Below are 18,486 nucleotides of genomic sequence, written 5' to 3' on the forward strand. Positions count from 1 at the left end.
AATGACCACGATTAAATTAAAGGCAGAAGGGGCTTCCCTGGTGGCGCAGTGGTTGAGAGTCCGCCTGCCAATGCAGGGGACACGGGTTCGTGCCCCGGTCCAGGAGGATCCCACCTGCCACGGAGCGGCTGGGCCCGTGAGCCAGGCCGCTGAGCCTGAGCGTCCGGAGCCTGTGCTCCACAACGGGAGAGGCCACAACAGTGAGAGGCCCGCGTACCGCAAAAAAAAAAAAAAAAAAAAAAAAATTAAAGGCAGAAGTACTCACTGGAACATGAATTATGTACCCAGTTCTGTCATTCCTATATAGAACTTTCCTAGGTGCAACAAAGCTTCTCCATTCAAAGCCCAGAGAACACCTGTGTAGTATGTTTTCTATTTACGCCTCCAGATCCACCCTCTCAACCCTACTCTGCACCCTGGGAAGAATAACCTTTCACAACTGCATCATCAGACTCCCTTGTCCTCTGGCTTTTAGTTGGCTTCATCCAATGGGAGACACTGGCAGGAGATCACAGGGTGCAAACAGAGGTGAGGGCATGTACTCCCCAGACATCCTCCTGCAGGACTGCCCCAGGTTGTCTGCATCCCTCTTTTGAAGGGCCTTGCTCCACTTAGGAGCTTCTTATGACACAGAAGCTCTCTCTTATTCTCCTAACTGCTCCCTTCCCTTACCTCTTCAGGCTGAGGGACATTAACCGTTTTTAGATGATTCACTATTGCTTGTGAATTTCCTTTAACCTTGACAACACACCTTTAAGCAGTCCCTTTATTAAACTCTCACTTACTCTCTCTGAATTTCCTGCGAAGACCCTGATCAACACATCATCTAAATGAAAAGTGTGAGTAATATCCAACTGCAGGTCATACATTTCAATTCCTGTATGTACATGCACATGTTTGACTGCTTCAAGCTTGGGAGGAGTATAGACTTTTCAGAATGGACCTAAGAATCATGCATTTGTGAGGAAAGAATTTCATGCTTTCTCAGAAGACATCCTATTCTGGTAAAAGCTGAAACATGTCAAGAGATAAGTACACATCTGCATGAAGACTAAGCCAGGAATGAAAATTTGTCTACTTGTCAAGCTCTTCAGAGAATTAAGAATTATCAAATAATGCCAGCCCTGAGAGTAGTTTAAATGAAAGTAAAATACCATGAATGCAAAAGCCCAAGAGGACTTTGAACTCTAAGGTTATTCTGGGATACAGGAGGAACTTTGGATAACTGACGGCTTTTTTCTTCCTTGGACTTACTATTAACTGCAGGGGAGGTCCTAGACTCTGAAGAGCCTTCAGGTAGGAAGTGGGGACGAACAGGAGACAGAAAAAGGGAACAAGTCCTTAAGGCTTGTTCTGGACATCAGGAGAAAAGAAAATGTGAACTCTAAGTTGTACCGTTCAGTTTTCTCTAATGAAATGAGGCAGGAATTTGGGACAGGAGCTTTGTCTAGCAAGAAATACTACTATATACTTGGCTGAATTCCTCAGGAATCTCCATGTGGGATGAAACCAAGGATAAAAACTTCTAACATTACAGGCTACTGAGATTATGACTGAGAAGATAAAGATGACATTTCTTGTGTTTATTGAACTTAATTTTCAGAAATTAAATTTTTACATCCATGAACATTCAGGGTAGATTTGGGACAGAATAAGGTAATAGATGCATGCTTGGGAAAATGTTGGCTACTATTGAATTAGAATAATTAGGTATAATTAGAATAATTTTTTAAAATGTCAAGGTCCTGTACGCTTTATATCAAAGTTGAAAAAAAAATGCTGAACGACCATACAAGTTAATCTATTTTTTAAAAGCATTACTGTATAGCTCTCAAATACTAGTACCACCATTTCTTTAGGAAGAATATATTTCTAATGATGAAACTACCTAGGAAATTTCTGAAGATTCTAATGATCTTTTCACTTATCTTATATATAAATAAGCTAAAGAACCATTTGAATCAGTGACGTAAAGTCTCACTGCAAATTTGTCTTGTAGAATAAATTTAACTTTTGAGATGAATTTAAATTTTTCAGTGAAAATGGTTGTTTAAACTAGTTCTCCAGTTTATTTTTACTTGAGTCTAACATTTTTCAGTGTTTTGAACACCATACTACCTCAAGCAGTCCCTATACGACACACAGAAAATAAGTATTTAAGATTAAAGTAAGCTATAATATGTGTTCATCACAAAAGAGCACAATTAATCAGACAGTTAAAATCACTAAAAAAAATGCTAGCTTCCCTGACACAAAATAGGAGTCACCTGGTAAAACGGAAGGAGCAGTGAGTGACAACAGTTTGAGATAGCAAGAACCAGGAATGGAAAGATCCACGTCCTTTTCATCACCCTCCTCATCATCTTCATCTAGATCATCAGGAATCTGGATTTCTGGTCTTACCTGAAATGATAGAGAAGGTGATACTAAAATATTATGTAAAATCTTTTCCTTTAAAAAATTAAGTTAGACTCATTGCTCTACAATGTCAAAAGACCATTAAAATTAATTTTTAAAATCGATTCATTTTCAGATTAACTAAATGGTAAACTCTAATCATCTTATTAGATACACTCCCAGATCCATGTAAAGAACTAATGGCAATATAGTCAGAAAATCACCATAAACCAGCCTAAGCAATGATTACTATAGAAAACTAATAAAATTTTACACCATCTGACAATAAAATACAAACACACATTCAATATATTGAACTTCTGTAGCTTATAATTAAATATTTGCCTTGTCTGAATACATTTGTTTAAAATTTGTGATTTCAGCCATATTTCTATGACAAAGCTTAAAATCTTCTAGTAGAATATACATAGTAGAGATCAGGAAGACACAGAATGCTTTAGCTGACTTTTTTTTTTAGACTCGGCAGTTTGTTGCTATGGAATATAAAAACACTAAAATCTGCAGTTGGTAGCTATACTTTATAGTGTCTAATTTGCCATTTGAAGATTTTGTGGTTACTCTGTGATTAGTTAGGTTTATTTGAACCAAAAATTAAAAATGTAAAAAGATTACCACTATTGTAGTTTCCACAAGCTATAACTGTCAAGCAATTAATTAAATTTTTAATACTTTCAATGACACACCATAATAATGCCCACATGGAGATAATTAAGCATTAGGGGAGGAAATCAAAATATATAAATGTGGTTGCTATAACCATAAAGTGCCAGAACCCAGTCATTACCATTAGCCTGTCTCCCGGAGTTATTTTTAGAAATAATTAACAATTCCTGCAGACTGCCTTTTTCATAGGTCCCCAAAGCACTGTTCCGTTTAGGAACTGCACTGAGTCAGGATTCTTGCAGGGGGATAAAAGCAAACAGAGATAAAATGCTTCTCAAGTATAATAACCCCAACTCCGATGAAGCCTTTCAATCATAACTAGTGTTCTTTTCACTAGTGAAGGAGTGAAAGCAACCTGACCACCAAGCACTTTCCAAGACAAGATTTAATTCTGATTCAGTCTTGAGGATCTAATTCTCAGAGGACTGAGCCAGCCATAATTACAGAGATAACAATGATGCATGCTCCGCAGAGGGCATGCCTGCATTTGTTGATATCAGCGCACACCAGAGAAACCCTGGCACCTTTGCAAACCTTTTGGTTCTGACAAGCAGGGTTTTCTGAGTGTCTCTGGTCTGTGTATATACTTGGAATTTGCCACATTTGGTATCATCAAGAGGTATCTTAGAGATTTTAACTAGTCCTAGTTGCCTAAAAAGTTTCAAAAAAAAAGGAGTTGGTTCTGGGTCTGTTTACCTTGCTTCCTGACTTTTTACACATCATAGTACAAATTGAAAATAATATTTGAACAGCATATGGGGGGAAACAGACAACAATGCTTACAGCTGGAGACTACAGGAATAACACCAGATACCGCACCAGAGCATCAGAGCACTGGGAAGCTCTGCTACATGTCACATTCACAAGTGATAGGAGACTCGGGGAGGTGGAAGCCAGCGGTAAACACTTAAACTAATATGAAAACTCATAGGGATGGTGAGGATGTGGAGAAATCAGAACGCTCACACACTGTTCGTGGGAAGGTAAAATGGTGCAGCCCCTTTGGAAAACGGTTTGGCAGTTTCTCAAAAAGTGAAATGCAGAGTTACTGTATGGCCCAGCAATTCCACTCCCATGTATATGACCAAGAGAAGTGAAAACAAACGATCACACAAAACTTGCACACGAATGTGAATACATTCGTTGTAATAGCAAAAATGGAAGCAACTCCAATGTCCATGAGCATATAAACAAAATACGGCACACTTACACGATGGAAGATTATTCAATCATAAAAAGGTATGAAGTGCAGATATGTGTTCCACATGAATGAACTTTGGAAACATTATGCTAAGTGAAGGAAGCCAGTCACGAAAGAACACATGCTATATGATTTCATTATAGGAAAGGTTCAGGACAGGTAAATTTACAGAGACAGAAAGTAGATTTTTTTTTTCTTTTTTTAATTTTTGGCTGTGCTGGTTCTTCGTTTCTGTGCGAGGACTTTCTCTAGTTGCGGCAAGCGGGGGCCACTCTTCATCGCGGTGCGCGGGCCTCTCACTATCGTGGCCTTTCCTGTTGCGGAACACAGGCTCCAGACGCTCAGGCTCAGTAGTTGTGGCTCACGGGCCTAGTTGTTCCGCGGCATGTGGGATCCTCCCAGACCAGGGCTCGAACCCATGACTGCATTGGCAGGCAGATTCTCAACCACTGCGCCACCAGATAAGCCCCCTGGCAGGAGTTCTTTAGACCCAACCAATTTGCCAATTACTTGCCGCGCAGTCTTAATTTGGATGTTTGGTGGTCCTCTGGGTGGATCTTATCAAGTCCAAAGAGATAGAGCAATAGGAGAATGAGAAAGACTGAGGGGGAAAAGCCTTGGCCTCAGTGCGCTTCTTCACGGCCAGAGAACTGGTCTCTGCCAGATCCTGCAGGCGACGTCAGCTGCCACTTAACGGGCTACTTGAATCTACATGGCTCAGGATAAGTCCCAGCCACCCTTCAGAGGGCAGCTGTAGCCCAGTAGGCAGATCGAGATTATGGCCTTTGAGGCCCCACATTGGGTGCCAGAAAAGATGTTGCAGGAAAGAGAGTGGGGTGCGAGAGGATGGTCACATCCCAAGTCATGTCTGAGTCCCTGGGATGGCCGTCAAGTGTGGGTTCTTGGCTTTGTGCAGGCAAGAATTCAAGAGCAAGACATAGTAAAGTGAAAGAAGGTTTGTTCAGGGAGATACACACTCCATAGACAGAGTGTGGGCCATCTTGGAAGGCAAGAGCGAGAAAGTAGATTAAAGGTTGCTTAGCGCTGGGGGGAAAGAAAGGGGTAATGGGGATTGATTGCTAACAAGACGATCTAAAATTAGATTGTGGCAGCTCTGTGATTAGTTGCACAGTTCTCTGAATACACTAAAACCACTTGAATTGCATGCTCTAACTGGGTGAATTGTATGGAATGCGGATTATATCTCAGTAAAGTTATTTAAAAAAGAAAGGAAGGAGGAAGGGAGGAAGGGAGGCAATAGGAAAGAGAGGAAAGGGGAGGGGAGTGTGGGTTGGAGGAGGGGCTGCAGAAGAGGCAGCGGCACAAGTGGAAGTGTAGGAAATAGAGGCGGAAGCTGCCACCACCTTCAGAGGGACCTCAGCTGATGGATGAACTAGGCCAAGTGACCAGTACTCCCAATTCCAGAACCATGTAGTATAAAATGAATCTGATCTTTTTTGCACACATTTTAGCCTATCCAGTTTAAATGCTCAATGAGTCACAGCACCCAGGCCATCAGTATTTCCAAGAGCCACTAAAGAAGACCTACTAGGTTGGGGATTTAAAAAAAAAAGATCTGTTCATCCATCTTGTCTAATTTTGCATTCACATAACTGCATCCCTATATTAATTTATCTGCTGTGTGATAAATAACATATGTCTGCATCTTACATACACATGTATGTTAACAAAGACACTAGAGATGTACTGTAATTTTATTTTATTTTATTTATTTATTTTTGGCTGCGTTGGGTCTTCGTTGCTGCTCATGGGTTTTCTCTAGTTGCAGTGAGCGGGGGCTACTCTTCGTTGTAGTGCGCGGACTTCTCATTGCCATGGTTTCTCTTGCTGGGGAGCACGGGCTCTAGGCACGTGGGCTTCAGTAGTTGTGGCTCATGGGCTCTAGAGCACAGGCTCAGTAGTTGTGGTGCAGGGACTTAAGTTGCTCCAAGGCATGTGGGATCTTCCAGGACCAGGGCTAGAACCCATGTCCCCGCGTTGGCAGGAGGATTCTTAACCACTGCGCCACCAGGGAAGCCCCAATGTACTGTAATTTAAGTATAGATGATATACTCTGTCTATTTATAATGGTATGATTACACCTTCAATTTTGTTTCTTCAAAGGTGAGCTGATTCTCCTAAACTAAGTAGCACTTATTGTTAGACTTTGGTTTCATGGCATTTCCCTACTCCTCTGCTCATCTCTTAAAGAAGTAATTGTTCCAGCTTCCCTATGCTAGTCCCAGGCTTTTCCCTTTGTTTGTATGCAACAAGTGAATAAGATCAACATGAGTACTACTAAGGAAAATCAAGGGAAGTCATGTGAAAAAATACTTGTTAAAATTATAAAATGTTGCTAACTATATTACATTAGCTACTCAAACATCCAGGAAAAAACTGTCTATTTAGAACACACACACACACACACACACACACACACATGCATGCACATACACACACCAACTACACCCTTCCAATTATAGCTAAGCTTTGTTGAAGAAACTTAAAGGGAGAGCCAAATATAAAATGATAAATTACTTTTAAAATCTGCTTTAAGTTGAATATTGGAAAGCTTATCCTACAGAATGCCTTACTTAACTACATTTTCTGAGCCAGATAACCTTTCAACCACGTTTCTGTGTGTGCAACCTAAGAAAATCCAGGAGTTTGTGCATAAACAGAGGATTTATTTGGAACTCATTAAGTATCTGCATAAATTCATTTAAAAAGAGAAACAGCTTCTGATGAAAGCAATAACATTCGCTTAAATCAAAGCGGAACAGGTTACACCACATTAATACCAACCCAGGGTGCATAATAAGTTCTTTTATATTACTCGCTTCTCAAATTAACTCCAGAAATCAACAACCCTATCTTAAGAGCTCTACAATAAAAAGCTTAATTTTTAAGCAGCCAAGTATTTTTTAAAGAACCCAAGTCAGAGAGAAGAGTCAACCTAAATGTTTATCCATTACTGACTGTTTTACCAGAAAAACAATTCTTTATAGTTTTTTTGGTTGGTTTTTCTGTTTTGTTTCATTTTGGGGGTGTCAGGGGGCACTAAAGAAGGCAAAGGAGAAGGATAAATAGCTAAAAAGACAAAGAAATACAAACTAAAAGGGAAAAATTATTCATGTCTATTTTTTGACACTGAAATCAACAGGTCTTCAAAGAAGCCCCCCCCAAAAATTTTTTGACCAACTTTAGACTTGCATGTTTCAAGTGATTAACGATAATATTTTTACAAACCAACAAACACATGGATTCATTCACTGGCCTTATTTCCGTAGTGTAGTGGTTATCACGTTCACCTCACACATGGTTTCATTCAACATTCCCAGCTCATAAGACAGCCTAGCACTTAGTATATGTCCAATAAATAATCACTAAACCAATGCAAGTGTTAAGTGTCTATCATCAACAATCCCACAAAACTTCCTAATAACAAACCAGTGACAAGAAAGATGAGTTAATGAATCTGCTATTCAAATCCCTGACTCACACGATATCTCATTCAGCTCTACTTTCCATTGACATTTTGCATCTTACCTTAGATGGTACTGTTTCGTTTAACCCTAAATCTTCCTTCTGATGTCTGTCACTCCTTTAATGCCTTCTGTTTTACCAGCCTGTTAGCTTTCTTTCAACAAGTTTCACAGTTTAAGTTGATGCAGCAATGAACAAGAATTTTTTTTTTTTTGCGGTACGCGGGCTTCTCACTGCCGTGGCCTCTCCCGTTGCAGAGCACAGGCTCCGGATGCGCAGGCTCAGTGGCCATGGCTCACGGGCCCAGCCGCTCCGCGGCATGTGGGATCTTCCCAGACCGGGGCACGAACCCGTGTCCCCTGCATCAGCAGGCGGACTCTCAACCACTGCGCCACCAGGGAAGCCCCGAAATCTTTCTTTAATAAATTTAAAGGTGTACTTACAAAAGTAGTTGAATTATAATCCACAAAAGTAACGATGTGGATAATATCTTTAAAAATTTTTTTTTCTTTTTAAAAAACTGTATCTTTTAAAAAAAATTTCTACTTGAAATTCACCATATGTTCTGTTAAAAGATTATTTCACAAGTTTCCACAAATAGAAAAAGAGAACCTGTACACCTTTCACTGGAAAGGTATACAAGTAGACTTCAGTTTTGTGAGTAAACCGAACTGCCCTTGGTGCAGAGTGAGTAAACTCTGACAACAAGGAGAAATCTTAGTTTTTACACTAGAGGAGTCCCTACCTGGCAGAGACTTTTGAAACAGTTGTAAGTATGCTTTTGTAGAAAGTGAGCCACAGTTTCACATCACTGCCACTATCTACAAAACAGAGGTGGGATCTGAATGGGTTGCACCCTTAGCCTTCAGGGACTTGTTTGGAATATGAACATACTGACCATTTTCTGGACTTTTAGTTCTTAGATATTAAAACAGCCAAACTGAAAATCAGTAATTAATAAAAAGAAGAAGAACAATGCATGGTGTGGTCCTGTAAGTAATGATTCTCCATGCGGAGGAAGGTCCTCTATATCAGAAACTGGGGGTTGAAGTGGGGTGGACTCTTAAACCATATGTCCTCTCATCTTAATCTCAGTTAAGAATATCCACGGTAGTGAACCTCTGTTACATATGAGAGGGAATCACATCCTAGAAGGGGGTTAGGGCAGAAAAAAGGTTGAAAAGCATGGCTAAAATAAGTCTTAGAGACTTCCTTTACAGCTCTTCACGTTCTGCTGGTGAAAACTCAAGCATATATAGTACATCACTACCCTCTATGTTGGAAGGTATAAAGAGCTATTTATGGTTATTCAGGGATCAGAGGATATAGAAGAGTTAGATTAAGAAAGTATCTAATATTTGACTGCGTACAGCACTTAGCTGAGTAATAACTCTAAGAAACACAACCAGAAACTAAACAAACCCCTCAAGTATGATAAAATAGAAACATAACAATATTTAAAGAGGTAGAGACTAAACAGTCAAGGGTATATGGGAGTTATTTAATAAAAGCTATCATTCCAGCTGGAATGTTTCAGTAATAATAGTTAAAAATAAAGGTAATCACTATGTTGTGATCTAAATTACCAATTGCTTATTTAAAATAATATAGGGACTTCCCTGGTGGCCCAGTGGTTAAGACTCTGCACTCCCAGTGCAGAGGGTCAGGGTTCGATCCCTGGTCAGGGAATTAGATCCTGCATGCATGCCACAACTAAGAACCCACGTGCTGCTACAAAGATCCCACACGCGGCAATGAAGATCCCACGTGCCGCAACTAAGACCCAGTGCAGCCAAAAGATATATATATATATGTATATATATAAAATAAGAAAAAGTATCTTTCCAGATAGTGTAGGTAATCTATTGGTAGGAGTTTACATACCAAATTTACATGAAATTTTTTCCTTTTTCTTTACCTTTCTCTCCCTTTTCTTCAGAAGCTATGGGTATTGCTAGTCACCATGGTATAGTCTGAAATCCCAGTTTTAAAATTTTACGAGTCATAGGACATCTTTTGTTAAGGCTTCCTGTTTGTGATAACTGCACAAGCTGGCCGATCTGTCTTCGAGTTCTCAGTGACACGGGAAATCCTGCCTCACTTAGGATTTGGTTTTACAAGAGCCTATCTTCAGTCCCTCCAATTCAATTCAATAAACAGAAGTTTGCCTGGTTCCTACTGGCATCTAATCTCTGTATAAGCTCAACCCAGAAGAAAAAGTCAACTCATTTTAATGCCTGAGGATCCCAAGAAATTCACAATAAAACTTGCCACTTCACCTCAAGGACAGATTCTGGGTAATGTTACGCATAACTTCTAACACAATGTCTTCCTTACACTGTAACGGCATTAAATAACCATTTGTATGCCTTTGAATTAGCAGTAACACTAAATGTGAAATCATACACTTAGGAACTTCCCTGGTGGTGCAGTGGTTAAGTATCTGCCTGCCAATGCAGGGAACACGGGTTCGAGCCCTGGTCCAGGAAGATCCCACATGCTGTGGAGCAACTAAGCCCATGCGCCACAACTACTGAGCCTACACTCTAGAGCCCGCAAGCCACAACTACTGAGCCCTCGTGTCTAGAGCCTGTTCTCCGCCACAAGAGAAACCGCCATGATGAGAAGCCCTGTGCACTGTAACAAACAGTAGCCCACGCTAGCCACAACTAGAGAAAGCCCGTGCACAGCAATAAAGACTCAATGCAGCCATTAAATAAATAAATAAATAATTTTTTTTTAAAGAAAGAAAGCATACACTTAACTCCTTAATATAACCTGAGAATTTAAAGCTGGTTATACTAGGTAGGTAGTAGAAAAGGTTGTATGTTTTTAGTTTAGTCTAAAAACTAAGATAATATCACACAGTGTGTTAACCCTTAAAAGAGAGTGATACTTTCTTCATCCAGTTCTCTGGGTCTAACCTATATATCATTTCAAAGTAAACGAATAAATAGCAGATTTTTTTCAGACGGCACTTCAATTCTGTATCACAAAGAAAGATCTCTGGCTGCCCAGGTGGTAGAAAACCTTACTCTGTGCAGGCCGTGCTTGGATGTGAAGTTCAAGACGGTGCACTAACTGGGTAGGGTGGTTCCTATAGTGACGCAGACCTTGCCCTGGGCACAGGGCAATGCAGTCATACACCAAGTCACCTTATAGAGATTTCATTTCCACCTTCTATCTCTTTCAGTTCATTATCTGTGAAGTCTAAGACCTCTACAATCTACTACAGATTAAACAAATTATAAATATAAATTCTTATCTTTTATGGACAACATATCTAGAGTTACAGGTAAGAATTCCCTAAGCAGGGGATATAAGTAAAGTTATAAAATGTAGCAGTAAAGAGATACTGGTAAGAAAGCAGAAAAACCTACCTTTTCAGGCAGATGAAGAATGGTGTGCTCCCTGGCACCGAAGTGTGACAGAGATTTATATGCAGCATTTGCTACCACTGGGTCCTAGATAGAGTAAAAGTAAGGTAAACAAAAGAAACAACATATATTAAACATCAACTCTGGAGGCAGAAAGAAAAGCTTCCCTGACCAACCTCAAAGTTCTATAGTCAGTGCTTTGGAAATGGTATTCAAGCCTTGCTTAGTACATCCCAATTAAAAATAGAGAGGAAACAGCACTGGACAGAGGCATCAGAAAAACCACATTTCTATCCTAGTTGGGACATTAAACATAAAATAACTCCTAATTGCTCAAGTCCCCATGAGGTGGTACGGTTTAGCGGAAGGAGTACGAGGGTATAGAGTTTGATAGGCCTGAAACTGGACTCTGAGTCTCCGGCTACTCCCCAGGAGAGCTGGCCTTCTGGAATCTAAGCTTTTTCACTCATGAGCCAGGTGGAACATCACCAACACCCCCTGCTCTATACTCCTTGATTGGAAATGACATTCGAAAAATGGAGAGTATATACACCACTATATATAAAATAGATAACTAATAAGGACCTACTGTACAGCACAGGGAACTCTACTCAGTACTCTGTAAGGGCCTATATGGGAAAAGAATCTAAAAAAGAGTATATATATGTATATGTATAACTGATTCACTTTGCTGTACACCTGAAACTAACACAACATCATAAATCAGCTATACTCCAATAAAAATTTTTAAAAAACCAAAAACAGGGCTTCCCTGGTGGTGCAGCGGTTGAGAGTCCGCCTGCCGATGCAGGGGACACGGGTTCGTGCCCCGGTCCAAGAAGATCCCACATGCCGCGGAGCGGCTGGGCCCGTGAGCCATGGCCGCTGAGCCTGCGTGTCCGGAGCCTATGGTCCGCAATGGGAGAGGCCACAACAATGAGAGGCCAGCGTACCGCAAAACAAAACAAAACAAAAAACAAACAAAAAATGGAGCGGAGTTTTTGTTTGATGTGCTTATCAGTGGGGGAGGGGCAAAGCAGGAAAGAGGAAGGACCTTTATTTTTTATTTTTTATTTTTTTTACAAAAAATAAGTTTTTAATATATAAAACACTCTCAACATAAATAATTTAACAGTCTCATTACTCATGCAGTTACCCAAGCCAGAAACTAGAAATCTGACTCCCTCCTCCCCATTTAAATGCATGCCATTAAATACCTTCATTTTATTCATTAAATATTTCCAATTACTTGAGGAAGGACCTTTAAAAGGAGAGACAATGGCAACATTCCCTCTTCATATCTGTCAGTGTCACAAAGTAACAAGTGCATTTTATGGTGAAAATGTATTAACTGGCATAAATTAAGAATAATTTTTAAAACCTAAATTTATTAACAGTCACAATTCTTTTAAAATCAAGAAGGCAGGGCCTCCCTGGTGGCGCAGTGGTTGAGAGTCCGCCTGCCGATGCAGGGGATACGGGTTCGTGCCCCGGTCTGGGAGGATCCCATGTGCCGCGGAGCGGCTGGGCCCGTGAGCCATGGCCGCTGGGCCTGCGCGTCCGGAGCCTGTGCTCCGCAACGGGAGAGGCCACAATGGTGAGAGGCCCGCATACCGCAAAAAGAAAAAAAAAAATAAATAAATAAAATCAAGAAGGCATCATTTCAAGGGAGTTATATTTTTATCCTAAGAGTCTTATTTCACAGTTCTTTCCCAAGCTTGGTTCTGTTTCACTGATGCCCTTGTGACAGTACCTTGTTTTGAGTGTGGTTCCAGAGGAAGCTGAGGACTTGAACTTTAAAATTCTGAAAAATCAACAAACAACAGAATAAAATTTTAAGACAAAGATAAAATTGAGAGTAAACAATCTAAAGTAGCAAATGTGGAAATTAAATCACTTTAAAAATTATACCACTAGTAACTGACTTAATCTGTACTTATCCATCATTCATAAAATGAAAATACTCAGAAACAGACTCATCATCTAAACATATGAATATGTTAAACAAGGTGAGATTTTAAGATTATTGAATTTAGAAACCTAACCATTTCTTACTGATCTCTCAAGTCTTAGTACAAATGTCACTCTCCTTTTTCATGCCTCTATTCCTAACCCCCTACCCAGAAGAGAGCTCTCCCGTCTCTAAGCGGCCATACGGCACATGGCACAATTTAGCATCTAATGTGATTATCTGTGTATGTGATCAACTCCCTACTAGCTTGTACACTCCCTAAAGCAGTGGCTGTCTTTCTCATTTCAAAGGCCAGTACATAAAGAATATAAAGCCCAGTTCCTCAAATGACAAATATTTAATAAATAATTGAGCATAAAAAGCCATTTATCTTCCAACATTAAATGTCTTTTTTTTTTTTTTTTTTTTTGCGGTACGCGGGCCTCTCACTGCTGTGGCCTCTCCCATTGCGGAGCACAGGCTCCAGACGCACAGGCTCAGCGGCCATGGCTCACGGGCCTAGCCGCTCCGCAGCATGTGGGATCTTCCCGGACCGGGGCACGAACCCGTGTCCCCTGCATCGGCAGGTGGACTCTCAACCACTGAGCCACCAGGGAAGCCCCAATGTCTTCTTAATTTCAGCCACATCTAACTTCTTGCCCTGCTAAATCATATGAGGTTCTTCTATACCTCCTTGTGTTTGCATATTCTCTTAAAAACATCAATGAAAAGCAACATTTTATTAATTCTTCACGATCCTAGCCTAATAGCACCAACTAAATAAGGTTTCCTTAGATTTCTCCTAAGAATGCTTGTCACTTCCACAACCACACTCTCATAGCTCTTTGAGTAACTGTACTTATCAAATGTTATTATAATTATTATTGCTTATGTCTATATCCTTTACCAACTTTTGAGCTTTCAGAAGGCAGGGACTGACAACATGGTATAATGGAAAAATATAGCCTTGGAGCCAGAAAATCCTGGGTTTAGAAAACAGCTTTCACTTAGAAACTACAGTGTTGGTTCAGTTACTTGTCTTGCATGTAGCAGATACTCAATAAATATTTGTTTAATGAATGGATAGACCTCTTAAAACCTCAGATTCTTTTGCTATAAAATGAAAAATAATAACTTCCTATCAGATATTAGAACTAATTGATATAAAGTAACTGGAAGAGCACTGGGGAATATAATAACTACTTAAAATAGTGTCTATTATTGTTTATTAGTATCTCTAAGGCCTAGCACAGTTCTAATAAATATATTCTGAGTCAATCAATGAATGATCAAGCACTTTGCAAAGCAATTCAGAAAATATACAAATTGAAACATGGACTCTATTTTCAACAAGCTTATATTTTAATGGAGAAAATATATGTATACATATACCTGTAGTATAAAATAGAAATAAATGTTCTTAAGACAGTATAGATAAAGAACTTTGGGAGCAATAGACTCCCATTGGAAGAAAAATTCTCAAAGGATGGGATAACTTAAACCAATTCTTTATTTCCTAAAATAGACTTTAAAATTAGAGGTGAAAAAGAAAGTAATTCTAGACAGAGAGAACAACATGAACAAAGGAAAAGCAATGGAAAAATTTAGAAGCGGAGAAGGAATCTACAATGGTTTGGTCTTCCTGGAGTGCAGGAGGCAGAAAAGCAGAATGAGGCCAATTCTAAAAGACCTTATTGGCTCCATATAAAGAAACTGGACTTCACTTTTGGTAAACACAAGGTATTTGAGGTGACTAGGGATAGTAATGACCTAAGAAATGTTTTGGGAAAATTCTATTCAACTAGGGCTTATATACAAACAAACTCTAAGCAGTTAAGAGAAAACAAATTATTTCAACACACACAGGAAGAGAAAGGAGGAGGGAGGGAGAAAGGAAGGGAAGGAGGGAGAAAGTGGCGGAGGTGGGGAGAAAGGGAGAGACCGAGAGAGAAAGAGATACAGAGCGACAGATTGGAGAGGGGTCTTCTCTACGTTTCTTTACTTCTGCTGCCAGGTGGGCTCTGGTCACTGAAGAAATCTCCCTACTAGGAGGAAACTGATGGATAAAATTGTCCCAAAGCCATCTATCTGAACAACAGAGGAATCCTAATGTTATTATAAGCATGAAGATAAACCAAAATAAAATGTCACTGAAAAGGAGTGTAAAACTTAAAGGAAAAAAAAATAGTCCAAAAGACAACTTACAGCTTACCAATGTAAGCAAACATAAAAAACACACAAGCCACTTCATAAATTCAATGTAATAAAAACTGAAAGTACAAGCAATAAAAGGTATATGAGTTCAGCCCTTGAAGACAGAAAATAAATATACGTATCACTGCATACAAAGTCCTTATTTTGTGTTTTAGTATGGGCTCCTTATCAGTAGCCTGGCAGATTTTCTGACAACATAGGGTATGTACCCACGAACAGTGGCCATAAAAAAGACTGTTGGTGAACTATATACTCTAGGAGTCTTGAATTGCTTCTTTTTATAATACCCCAAAACAAAAGCCCAAATATGAGAATAAACTCACAATATCCTGTATTGGTTCATTCATTCATTCAACAACTAGGTTCTGAATATACATTATGTACCATGCTAGGTATTGTGTCCTTGGTAAGGACAAATTTGATTTTATTCACTGTGTAGCATTTAGAATGATTAGAAGTATTATCCTACAATCCTGTCTTATCATGTGATCTAAAACAAGTAAGGGACTATTCTTGGAATCTTACAGAGGGCCAGTTTATCAAAGTCTGTGAAGCACTAAATCAAACCAAAGGTTCACCAAGACTTCAAGTGGAAATCAATTGAGGCTCTTTGAAGAAAAAGTCAATAAAAAGGTGAGCTTGAAAGGGGATATGGCTACAAAAGTGGAGATATAAATGGATCTGCCACCCTCTCATGTCATTCAAAGAAGAGATAACAAAGAAAATGTTAAACAGAAATACGTGAATCTTACAGCAAAACATCTTCCACCAAGTGTTTCAATTCATTACAATGACAAACACTGCCTAGTTCATAAAATTATTTTCCTCTCCTAGGACAGGTTGATTTTACAATCGTCTTCATTGAAGAGTATACATGAAAAGCAAAGTTATATATAGAAAATGTAAACTACACATAAAAAATCAAATCTCTATGCCTAAGCTAGAAAAAAACCACAAATGACACTATGTCTATACTACTCAGACGTCTGCCCTGCCTTACTAAAGCCTTTGTTAACACTTTTTAGAATTTAAAACACCAACAAAATGCATTTAAACTGTTGGCCTCGTGAATTCTATTATTTTAGAAACACTATTTTAACATATGGGCTTTTAAAAATCTTGACTATACTTTCGTAATAAAAACTTGGCATCCTTCATGTAAATAAATCTCAAAGACAGAGGACTGATAAGGGTGGATATCCTCCTACTCCTAGGAGTCCATAAAGATATCAACATGTTCACAGAACAAAAAGTGCTAAATGATTTTTGGCAAACAAAAGATTACGAATATTTTTTTCCAAAAGTTATGATAAAGCACATGTCTTCCCAATGTAGAAACAGACAATTTATTGAGCTCTGAATGCATACCTCATATTCAGCTGTATTGACTGTTAAGGAAGGAACCAGAGAAAACAGTTCACTGAGGGTCTTCAAAATGAGAGGTCTCATGTCACAACTCAGCTTTGGGGAAAGAGCATTCCAAGTGGAGCGAATACAAACCACCTGTGAAGCAAATACAAAAGTCAATGCCTAACAAAATCCCAGCTCATATGACGCCGTTAGTAAAGAGTACTGTCTTTCATTATAAGGAAACTTAAGAACAAGAACACTCCTAGCAGTTAAGATCTGATAAATCATCACCCCTCAAAAGAAATTATTTAAACTAATATAAACTGTTGTTGAAGAAGATCCAGCCTGCCTCACACAACTGCTTTTTTACTTTATTTTGGTTAACCAAAGAAGCAAAGCTTTGTCGTTCTCCCTCATGCACAAATACACACAAAATTCACTCCAGGTTAGCTACAAACATTGTTGAATAGCCATTCTCTGAAACCAAGAAGGGTAAGATAATGCTAGAACATTTCTAAATCCAGGTATTCACAGTTCTCATAGTTTTCCAGTCTTGCTGAAATTGAGTATCTGAGTATCACCACTCAGAAAATTGGGATGTTAGCATACATAAATCAAACACTCTCAAATCATCTTACAAACTTCTAAATGAGGTAGGTGAATAATTTTATTATTTAAAATAATAACTTAAAACTTTTGTTTAAAAAGTCATTTCAGATTTTTAAGAGGCTGTTAAATGCTAAAATAAAACTAACAAAAATGTTACTGTCAGCTTGACCCAATTCCCTTAAACCACATATTCTTAAGCCATCTCAAGATCTGTTTTTAAGGATATTCAAATATCTTCTTAAGTTCAATTCCAACTACAATGGATGATTTCTTCACTTACAGATATTTGATTAAAATTTTAAAACTCAGGCAGGAAGAGTGGCAACACAGATCAATCAGATAGAGTTTAACAGGATTAATCTTTCTAAACCACTACAGTCTCTTCTCTTAAGCTTCAATTAACACACACAATTTATCTTCATCTACAAACATAAATTATTTAGGAAACACTACATGAGTTAAAAAGTGAAAAGATGTCAAAGATAAATGAATAATATATATTTAAAGACACAGATTAAGGAGAGACTCAAAGAAGACAGCAAAAAGTGTATCTCAGAAAACTTGGATTCAGTGCTTTTGCTCTTATTTTCAACAGAAAACAGTTTCAGGAGGAACCCAGGGAGGAAAGCTATTTCAGGGGGTGGGAGTCATTACAGTATCAGGAGGCAAAAAGTCTAGAGATGGGACTTGAAGAAGGAATGGAAAGAAATCAGGCAGACATCCCACAAGGAAATGGAAAGCATAAGTCAAACACAAATAAAGCAAGCTGTAGACATAAAAAGCACGAGTCCTGGTGAAGCAGGGCTGATGGATCAAAGAGTACCTAGAATACCAAAGCAGTTTCGATCAGAATCAAAAGGAAAAGGAAGCCTCCAGAGATTTCTGAGTTGGGGAATAAACTAAATTCAAATACTATTTTTGAAAGATTCTTCTGGTAGTCTTATAGCCAAACTCAAAGCAGTCATGAACCTCTCTAATTCCTATTTGTCAGTAGTCCCTAACATAAAGAACCTCAAAAGTTTTCCAAAAATCGAATGCTCAATGTACTCACTAACTATCCATGCTTTCTCCTCACTTTAAATTCCTATCTAATTCCAACCTACGTTGTTTCAAGACAGTTCAAATCTCAATTCTACAATTAACTGTTCTCTTACAATTCAGGCCCTCGTTTTATCCCTTCCTTTCCTCTAACTTCTAGCACTTAAAACTCTGTACTA

The 18,486-nt window shown here is 38.9% G+C and overlaps 1 protein-coding gene across 6 annotated transcripts in view; it reads right to left on the reverse strand.

Annotated features, from left to right (window-relative positions):
• FOCAD (focadhesin) overlaps positions 1-18,486 on the reverse strand; it is a 311,561-nt gene that overhangs the window by 107,718 nt on the left and 185,357 nt on the right. For all 6 annotated transcript variants that reach the window (XR_014016190.1, XM_081238309.1, XM_081238312.1 and 3 more), the window contains 4 exons: positions 16,679-16,813; positions 12,899-12,949; positions 11,149-11,232; positions 2,268-2,403 (listed from right to left, as the gene is read on the reverse strand). Coding sequence is in view for 5 of the 6 variants with exons in the window: in XM_081238309.1 (XP_081094435.1) it covers positions 2,268-2,403; positions 11,149-11,232; positions 12,899-12,949; positions 16,679-16,813 (406 nt within the window). In the remaining variant the exon portion in view is untranslated. The remainder of the gene's footprint in view (positions 1-2,267; positions 2,404-11,148; positions 11,233-12,898; positions 12,950-16,678; positions 16,814-18,486) is intronic.

The sequence above is a fragment of the Mesoplodon bidens genome (assembly GCF_964165515.1).
Source record: "Mesoplodon bidens genome assembly, chromosome: 6".
Lineage (NCBI taxonomy): Eukaryota > Metazoa > Chordata > Mammalia > Artiodactyla > Ziphiidae > Mesoplodon > Mesoplodon bidens.